The 10,129-nt window shown below is 34.7% G+C and overlaps 1 protein-coding gene across 1 annotated transcript; it reads left to right on the top strand.

Moving 5' to 3' along the window:
* Window positions 1–1,159: 1,159 nt before the first annotated feature.
* LOC131157545 (mitogen-activated protein kinase kinase kinase 20-like) lies at window positions 1,160–2,815 on the top strand. The gene has a single exon (XM_058111783.1). It carries the CDS (start codon window positions 1,287–1,289, stop codon window positions 2,406–2,408), a length of 1,122 nt encoding a protein of 373 aa, XP_057967766.1. The 5' UTR covers window positions 1,160–1,286; the 3' UTR covers window positions 2,409–2,815.
* Window positions 2,816–10,129: the final 7,314 nt, after the last annotated feature.

Here is a 10,129-nt window from a genome sequence, read left to right as displayed (position 1 = left end):
GATCCCTTGTTTCTGAATAGGAACCAATAATTTTCAACTGCATTTCTGCTTTTTATGATGGCTGTACAGTGTTGCACAAGCAAAGATGGCTGTTAGGCAGTTCAAACCCTGAAAAAAAAAAATATTTCAGTCTCTAGAAATAGTATGACGTTTTGTCCAAACCTTACTCACCATGCTCCAGTTTTGTCTTCTTAGAATGATAAATCAAAATGATTACAGATTGATAGTAGAATTACTGCACAGATCACCGAGGAATTGGCTTAATGCATTTATTGAAAAGATGTTTACTAAGGATAAAGATACAATTAAACAATGCATTAAATGCATTTTTTTGAGGGGTAGAGGCATATTCAAAAGGAAAATTTTTAATTTTTTATACTTATTTTTATTTCATTAAAAAGTTAAAATTAAAGAGTATATGTTATAGACTTCTTGCTTTCCTACTTAGAATGTATAATATAAATATTTATTTGATGTAGTTAAAGAAAGTATTGTTTTGAAAAGGTCAAAGACATATTGAAACGCGCTCCCCATAGCATGGGTTCTCTACTTATATATAGACTTGACAAAAATGAAAGAAATAGTTTTATTATTGAAAAAAGAAAGATAAAAAATAAGAATAGAAATTAAAAATAAAGAACTTGCAAGTGACAGTAATAAGCCAAGGAATGGCAAAACACAATAAATCCGATCTTTTAAAAGACTGATGGCATTAAATCCGAGAACCCAATTAAATGAAGTAGCTTAAGTTTTAAACAACTCATAATATCATACATACAAAACATATTTTACAAAACTAAGTAGATGGAAACATAAATGTTCGCCTAGCATATCTTATTTATTTTATATAATTAATTAATTATATATATATTTAAATTTTTGTCCTATTATCTCTAGCTAGTAACAAAATAAAAATTGTAAATACAAATACATATTTAAATAATCAGAATTTATTTTTAATTACAACTACTTTTTAAAATTAAACTTTTTATTTCTCACAGCATCAGCTAAAAGAAAATAATTTCTAGATATTAATATATTATGATAATAATAAAAAGTCACAATAATTAAAAAAATATAGGAAATTTAATTTGTACTACAAAAAAGGGCCTGCAGAGGGGCAAAGGAAGACCCGTGCTGCGCAAGACAGACAGTCCTGACTTCTTTGAAACTCACATTCCCGCTTTTAAGTGCCATACCTGCTTCTCTTTTTTTATCTCATTCCAACAACACACTGCTCCTGCTCCTGCTCCTTCTCCTGGAGGAAACAAACCCTAATTGCAGAAATGAAGAGGAATCGGGGAGATGCAGCAGAGGAATTCGATTACGGGGATGGAGTGTCATGGGCGAGAGGCCCTTTGATCGGCAAAGGCAGTTACGGTTGTGTCTTCCTCGCCAATCCCAGGAAGAAGATGAAGAACGGCGGCTGCTTCCCCTCCGTCATGGCTGTCAAATCATCGGAGGTTTCTCTCTCTGCTACTCTGCAGAAAGAGAGAGAGACTCTCTGCAATCTACAGGGTTGTTCCAGCGTTTTACAGTGCTTCGGGGACGAGGAAACCTCCAGTGAAGATGGGCAGCAGATGATCTACAATTTGCTTCTGGAGTATGCCCCCGGAGGAACTTTGGGTGCTCTTATCAAGAAGCACACCGCCGTCGCTGCCCTCATTCCCGAATCTGATGTCAGGGCCTACACTAGGGCTCTTCTTCGCGGCCTTCGTCACATCCACGCTTGCGGCTATGTTCATTGCGATTTGAAGCCAGACAACGTTTTGCTTTTCCTCCCCAATTCTGGTTCTGGCATTGCTAAATTTGTGCCGAAGATTGCTGATTTTGGGCTGGCGAAGCGCACGAGCAAACAGGATTTTCGCTTCAGAGGGACCCCATTGTATATGTCGCCTGAAGCTGTTGTTGAAGGTATACAGGGGCCTTCTTCTGATGTTTGGGCTCTTGGCTGTGTTGTTCTTGAAATGTTAACAGGAAGGCCACCGTGGGATGGTGTCGCATTTTTGGACCGCGAGCGTCTTCTTTCAAGGATTCGCACTCCAAATCAATTGCCAAAAGTTCCGTGTAGCCTATCCAAAGAAGCCAGGGATTTCTTGAAAAAATGTTTTGTGAGGAAGGCTCCGTTCAGATCCCCCGCTGAAAAACTTTTGAGTCATCCATTCGTCGCTGAATTAGACTGCAAAGATGACGAATCAGAAACTAATAGTTTTGATGAGGATGACGAAGAGGAGGACGTCCTATACCCAGTAAAGAGCTTGTCTGAGACTGAGACTGAGACAGAGACAGAGACAGATGATGAGTATTCTTTGTTTTCCTCCTACGATCATAGTTACAATTCTGAGAAATTCTTCTCTTCTTCTGTGTCAGAAGAAGTAGTTTTCCCAATTCTTCCTGGTAAAAAGTAGTTCTCAAGATAGCTGCAGAGGACTTTTGGCGTGCCTTTGCCATCATTTCTGTGGTTTAGATTTTGATTTTGACACTGTTCTTCTTCTATTCTTTTAGATCATGTTTGGTTTGCAGAATGGAATGGGATAGGAAAGGAATTGAATGAAAATCTGAATGGTGATCATTACAAATTCAAGTCATAAATTCAATTCCATTCCACCCGATTCCATTTCACTCCTTTATTCCAAAATATGTAGCCATCGACTAGTATCATTGTTTCAGATGTATAAACATAGTCCATATATGAACTGATGCATAAGTTCTTGTATGCTGTTGGAGTTATTTTGTTCTGGGTGGTGGTCAAATCCATGCTTTTTTGTAAAGAAAGTTGATGAATAAGAGAACAATTTGACTCGTCATTTTTGCATCTTTTTGCCTCATATTTTATTTTATTTTACGTTATTATTATTATTTAAGAATATCTCTCTGCCAAGATCAACTGCATTGCTGCTTTTTATAATGACAATGGAGTATAGAAAATCATATTAGGCTCATAATTTTGCACACACTTACTATATATGTTGAGAAGATTTCTGTACAATTTTGGCTTCCAAAAGTTGAAGTAGCAATTTCAAATTTTCTGATGCACTAGCTTAACAGAAAAGTTTGCCTTCAAACCTAGATCTCCATTATCACCCAAAGCAGTCTTCTCACTTCCAGTTATAGCTTCAGTCCCATCAGAAAATCAAACCAGCTATGCCCATAGCAGCTGGTTTTGACATCACTGACTGCCTGAACTGCAATAGCTTCAGTGTTTACATTATTCCCTTCAAAATCAAAGCTCTTCTGGCTTTCCATGAGTAGCCTAGAGTAACTAGTATGCTTCTTCAGTTTAGTGTTCCTCATAACAGAAATCTTCCTTTTCACTGTCTTCCCCTTTCATTATATCCCCCTGTATTTTTAATATTGAATTTGCTTTTTGTCAGCATGCATTAAAATTGAGCACTCAAGAAATAAATGATCCCTTGTTTCAGAATAGGAACCAATAATTTTCGACTATATTGTTGCTTTTTATAATGGTAGTACAGTATATCACAGGCTAAGATAGCTGTTAGGACCTTGAAACCTTGAAAAATAAATTCCTTAAATAGATATAATTCGGTGTTTTGTTCAAACCTTATTTACAATGCTCCAGTTCTGTCTTCTTAGAATGATAAATCAAAACAATAACAGATTGATAGTAGAATTATTGCACAGATTACCAAGGAATTGTTAAAGATGTAATTTTTATGCTTATTTATAACAATAGTCTCAATACGGAATCCATTGTTGGTAATTTAATTTTGATATATTGAATAATAGGTACTTAATGAAATCCTCTACATTGCTGGACTATTTGAATTTTTTGTTGAAAATATGGAAACAATTCATCACCTATGGGATTTTTAACTAAGGAATTAGGGGATTTCTCTTTGGCAAAAACCACTCATTCTGACCATGGCAAATCTTTTCTTTTGGTACAGATAGCATTAATGCATAAGATTCATCTATAGCTAACAAGACATGGTGTGGAAGTATAATAACTAATAACTGAAAAGTGGTGCTACATCTGTGGTATCAGGAGCTATATGTCCTGTGTAGGTAGTCATGATTCAGTGATTTGAGGTTCATGTGGAGGTTTTGGTCAATAACTGTAGATGATTTTATTTCATTTTCAAGGGAGCTTGGAACTAAATAAAAGCTGCAAAATGGATTTTGATGGGATGCTGCTCCAGTGACAATATTGGGAGATGCTAGACTTCAGGAAAGGATACTACATTAATTTGTTAATACAGAGATTGAAGGATACGCACACCCACACACCTAGACACACACAAGAAAAAATTTGATAGAACCTAGCACCTTTTTCTTTCCTTCTACTTAAAAAAAAGATAAATTTAAATCCACGTTCTTCCTCAGCATAATGGGAAAAGACAAAAATTGCTTGGGCACTGGGCATTAGGTGCTTCTGATATTATTACTACTAAACAGAAATATTTTACTCTTGCAGGATAAGACTAACTCGAAAACTAAGCCTCGACTTGGCAAATCCACCTAGGTGTTTTTTGTCTACTGCATTGGTGTTAGGCTATGTTTGTTTATTTGTTCCTTTGTCTTCCTATCACCAGAATGCAGAACTATGCGACATTGATGAAGCATAATATAATTCAAAAAAAGGCAAGAAAGCAATAAATTGTTTTTTTTAATTTATTTTGGCAATCTATTTTTAATAAATCCCAAATAAACATTACCATGGAATTTTTTGATTTTCCAGAATTCCCTTGGGAAACATTTAGTTTCCTTATTTCAAGTCTTGACTAATTATTGAAAATTTATTCTGGCTCCAAGCTCTGTAAAATCCTGTGAATTTTCTATGGCAGTTAGTTTCAAGATTTTGTATGGGAAATATCAGCAGGTATTTTTTACTCTTGCCCAAACCTTAGATTTGAACTTTGTGTTTAACATATCCTGCAAACTGTTAACAGCTTGTTCATTTGTCTTGATTCTGCTGTTTTTACCCTATAGCTGATGAAAGTAAAGGGTTTAAATTTTGTTTACTAGATGATATTTTTAATTATTTAGTGGTATCCAGTGAACTCTTATATCCATAATTCTTCCAAATTTAGACCAATGTGATTCCAAATTAAAAGTGACATGCCAAATTGGAGTCTTCTTTTGTTGCAGTTGTGTTTTCATATGGTATTGTTCTTGAATAAGATGAGACTCATGAGAGGCAATCCTTTCTTGCTATCATTGTATATCAGTTCTGCATGGGTTACTGTCATAAAGTTTTTACATGGCTGGTTCTACGATAACATAAAATCTGAATGCTTAGCTGGAGAATAGCTTTGTTAGATTAGGTTGGGTCATGCTGAATAACATTTTTGAATGCATGTATTAAAGTCATTACTTGAATTTTTTATTTCTTTATTGTCACTTAATGTCTTATTTAAATTTTTTTTTTGGGGCCAAAATGGCTGATATTGAATCATAAAGTCAACAAATAGTTCTATGGTTACCCTCTAAAAAAGGGTTTCATGGCCCTATTTTTGGTATAATCATCTGTACTTTCTTGTCTTGCTTTACCTTGAGTGGATTCCCTTACTTTAACTGACTATGTTCATTGGTATTTTAATTGGTATTGTTTTCAGTAGCTCACTCATGCCTCATATGGTCATGTTACATTTAAAAATTGTATGCCTAACCTATATGGTTGGAGTTTAAAAACACTAGCCAAATGTTTCCTGTAAAAACAGTGTATATACGTGGAAACAAACCCTACATTCTGTTTTATATCTCAGTCAATAATTGTCTTCTTTGTTGAGACTATTAAATATCATGTGTTGAGAATACAAAAAATTGATGATGAAGAAATAAATAGCACTTGTAGATTTTGATACCTTGGATCTATTATGCAAGCTGAAGGAGAAATTGAAGATGATGTAAAACATAGAGTTAAAATAGGTTGGGTAAAATGGAGAAGTGCTTAAAGTGTGCTTTGTGATCGTAGAATACCCTTAAAATTGAAAGGGAAGTTTTATAGGACAGTTATAAGACCAGCTATGTTATATGAATTGGAATATTGGGCGATGAAGAAACATAATATCCAAAAAGTAAAAGTTGCCGAGATGAGAATGTTTAAATGGATAAGTGTTAAAACATTGAAAGATAAATTAAGGAATGAACATATTTGCGGCAAGTTAGGTATAACTCCTATAGAAGATAAGATAAGGAGGGACGACTTAGATGGTATGGACAATTGTAATGTAGGCCACATAGTGCACTAGTGAGGAAGAGTGAGTTAGTTATTGTGGGGGGCAGTAGAAGGGGTGGGGGGTAGTAGAAGGGGTAGACCTAAAATAACTTGGGAGGAGATGGTGAGTAAGAATTTAATATTCTTAAATCTATCAAAAGAAATGGTACATGATCACATAAATTGGAGGAAAATGATTCATATGGTCGACCCCACTTAGTGGGACTTAAGGCTTGGTTTTTGTTGTTGTTGAGAATACAAAAAATGTTTGAGAATACAATGCTTTGTCCCAAGAACTTTAGCCCAAATTACAGGTCTTTTCCTTTCCCTTATACTCTCCCAGGCAGAATGAAAAGAGAAGGAACCCGAGGATTGTTGGTTTCTAATAAATTTTGCCTTAGCCCCATTGTTTGGATTTCTATAGCAGTTTTAAAAGAAGATGCTTTGGCTATTTTCCCTTCTTGGCAGGACCCTTGAGTCACCTCTGGTTATAGTGGCAGCCCTAGCATTAATTGAAACTCCTAATTCCATTGGAAAATGAAGTCCATAGTGCTGAACCAAAGGACTGTTGATGCCAATTATCACAGAAGAGATGAAAAAACATGCCATTACCAGTTCTGCACTTTATGTTAGGATATGCAAATTCCCTTGCCTTATTATTTCTTTTTCCTGTCCAAGAGCACCCAGAGGTTGGATTTACTGCTGTACTGGTTATCATTTGTATAATGAAGAAATTGGCACCTAATGAAATCCTCCTTTAGATGGCCACGACTTTGAATTTTTGGGGGAAAACATGGGAACAATTCATCTCCCATGGGATTTATAATTAAGGATTTAGGGGTTTCTCTTTGGAAAAAATACTAGTCCTGACAATGGCAAATATTTACCTTTGGTATAGGTGTTAGTATTAACACATAATATCCATGTAGCTAACAAGAAATGGTGTCAAAGTGTAATAACTGAAAGTGGGGCTACATCTGTGGTATCAGGAGCAGTATGTCCATAATAGGTGCTGATTTAGTGCAATATTGAAAGATGCTAGACTTTTTCAAGGGTAGTTTGTTAATGTAGAGATGGAAGGATGTATATATAAATATATCCTTTTTATTTTTCTTTTTTGAAAAAAATTAAATCCACCTCAAATGTTGTCTGAATTATGGGAAAAGACAAAAAGTTTCAGTGAGGAATACTGATATTGTAGTGGTAAAATTTGCTAGGGCACTGGGCAGTAGGTGCTTCTGATATTTTTATTGGTGAATAGAAATATTTTACTGCTGCAGCCTGCAAGATAAGGTTAGCTTGTTAACTAAGGCTCCACTTGGCAAACCCATTTAGGTGTTTTTGTCTACTACATTGGTGTCAGGCCCCTTTTTCGTTTTTTATATTAGTCCTTTAACTTCCTATCACCAGAATGCGTTATTTGGTGATAGGAAGATTTGCTGTTAGGCTTATTATTTGTTATATTTTATTTTTTGCCTACTACATTGGTGTTAGGCTATTATTTATTATATTTTATTTTTTATCTACCACATTGATGTTAGGCTATTATTTGGTGTGTTTTGTTGGGGGAGTAATGATAGAATTTTCAAAAGGTGTGGCTACTATTAACAATAGGCTTTTGGAGTATAGTGGTTTACTTGCGTTACTGTGGGTGTCGGCAAACGGTTTTTTTTTCATGTTTCTTTGGAAGAGTGGCAGCAAGATTGGGGGGCTCTGATCCATTGAGTTTTCTGTTTTTTTTCTGTGATCTTTGTAGCTAGTATTTATTGATGCAAGGGGAGGATTTCATATTCTTCTTATATTTTCATTTTTTTCCTCCTCTTGTTGTGCTGTACATTCTTCTCTCTTCTAATACAATTCTTTGATTATCAAATGAAAAAAAAAAAAGCACTACCTTTGGATTTCTATTTCCCAAATTTCCTTTTTTCAGGTCTGTGACTGGATATTGAAAATTCTTCCCAGCTCCAAGCCCTGCAAGTTCCTGTGAATTTTCTATGCTAGTGAGTTAAAAGATTTTGCATGGGAAACGTTTCCAGGTAAGCATGCTTTACTTTTGTTATCAGCTTGTTCATTTGTCTAGATTCTGCTTTCTACCCCATTCATGATGAAAGTAAAAGATTTAAAATTTGTTTATTAGATGGCATTTTTAACTATTTAATGTTATCCAATGAACTCTTATATGCATAATGCTTCCAAATTTAGAGCTACATGCCAAATTGGAGTCTGTTTTTGCCACATCACATTCAAACTGTTTGGATCCTAAAGGTTTGGTTTCTTGGTTAAAGATGATGAATGCACGCTAGTATCGTTCCTTGATGTCATTGGCATTGTTCTTAAATAAGACGAGAGGCAATCCTTCTTGCTATCATTGTATATCAGATCTAGATGGATTACTGATATAAATTTTTAATGTTTGCTTTCAGGATTAGATAAAATCTGAGTGCTTAGCTGGAGAATGGCCTTGTTAGATTATTTTGGATCATGTTGAATAATATTTTTGAATGCATGCATTAAATTCACTAATGGAATCTTTTTATCTGTTGTTGCTTTTATGTCTTTTTTAAAAAAAAAAAAAAAATTTTTGGGGTGAAAATGGCAGATATTGAATCATAAAGTCTATAGTTCTACTGTTACCTGTAGAAAAAGAGTTTCATGTCTTAGTCTTGGTATAATCATTCTTTCGTCTTGCTTTTCTCTCAAATAAATTTCCTTATTTTTGAAGTATGTCCATTTAACTAGTCATCACTGGTTTCATTAGTCACCTGCAGTCCATATGGTCATGTAGTAGTCAAACATTGCATGCCTGAACTATCTGGTTGGAGTTCAAAAACAGTGTATACATGTGAAAACAAACCCCACATTCTGGTTTATACTTTGTTTGAAGTCAATAACTGCCTTCATAGTGTGATTTCTTTATGCTGTTACATATCACGTGTTGAGTTCAATGCTGCTTAATCTGAAATTATTTTGAGCATGTCAATGTCAATTTTGGAGAGGAAGCCTGTCAAATCCAGTTGGCTTTGTTTTATCGTTTCTGAGGATGAGCTGACCCAGACTGCCATTTTTTCTTTGGATGCATTTTTGTTTCATTTTTCTTTTGTTTTTTGAAATACCCTTGTGTGAGTCAAACTCGGAGTATCCTCTTGACAAAGGCACAACAACAGATTTTAAATTACAAGTTACAGAACCAGATCATTTTTAAATTCTGGGGTTAAGGCATGGTAGTTAAATGGTTCAGTAATGTCTTTGAAAAAAAAAAAAAGAGCCTTTGCCACAAAAATGAAGAACAATAATGACAAGAAAAGAGAGTAACAATTCTATTGAACTACAATCAAGACCATCAAAATACTTAACTATCATTCTATAAAAATAATGCAATAAGGTCAGTATACTTTGGCTCTAGCTACAACACTCAATTTGTTTCCTCAATTAGACTTGATCATTTTTATGATTTGATTATAATGCAGTGTTTACATACTGTCTGCTTTTCCTTATGTTTTAAATTTTTCCTATTCTACTTTATCATAAGATACAAGAATGGAGTTACAATTAAAGTAGTGATATTGTCCAAATTGTCAATACCATCTGTAGGTCTTCATAGCTAATCTGACTGTAAGGAGCTGAATTCATCACTCCACTCATTTGCATATCTTCTTGTTATAAATATAGCTGATGATAGCAATATATTGTATTTGAAGTAAGTGTATGTGACATCAGCAGGGCACAGAACAAAATAAGTATACTGCTACACTAGGGTCCTGCTGCCACCATGTTCCATGTTGCCCTGTTGGAAAACTCTTCTTGGTGAGTTGTGTGCTAAAATAATGCCTTTTTTTTGGGTTAATAAAGAAATTTATTAAGCAAGGCAGAGATAAGATATAAAATGAACTCTTATGCATTAAAAATTGGAATGTCGGACAGCAAGCAAAAGTATAGGGACCATCTTTT

The sequence above is a fragment of the Malania oleifera genome, chromosome 6 (assembly GCF_029873635.1).
Source record: "Malania oleifera isolate guangnan ecotype guangnan chromosome 6, ASM2987363v1, whole genome shotgun sequence".
Lineage (NCBI taxonomy): Eukaryota > Viridiplantae > Streptophyta > Magnoliopsida > Santalales > Ximeniaceae > Malania > Malania oleifera.
This window is presented reverse-complemented; position numbering and strand designations above follow the sequence as displayed.

Excerpts from the sequence above, each read along its gene's own strand:
- LOC131157545 (XM_058111783.1), top strand. The coding sequence starts at position 1,287 with ATGAAGAGGAATCGGGGAGATGCAGCAGAGGAATTCGATTACGGGGAT.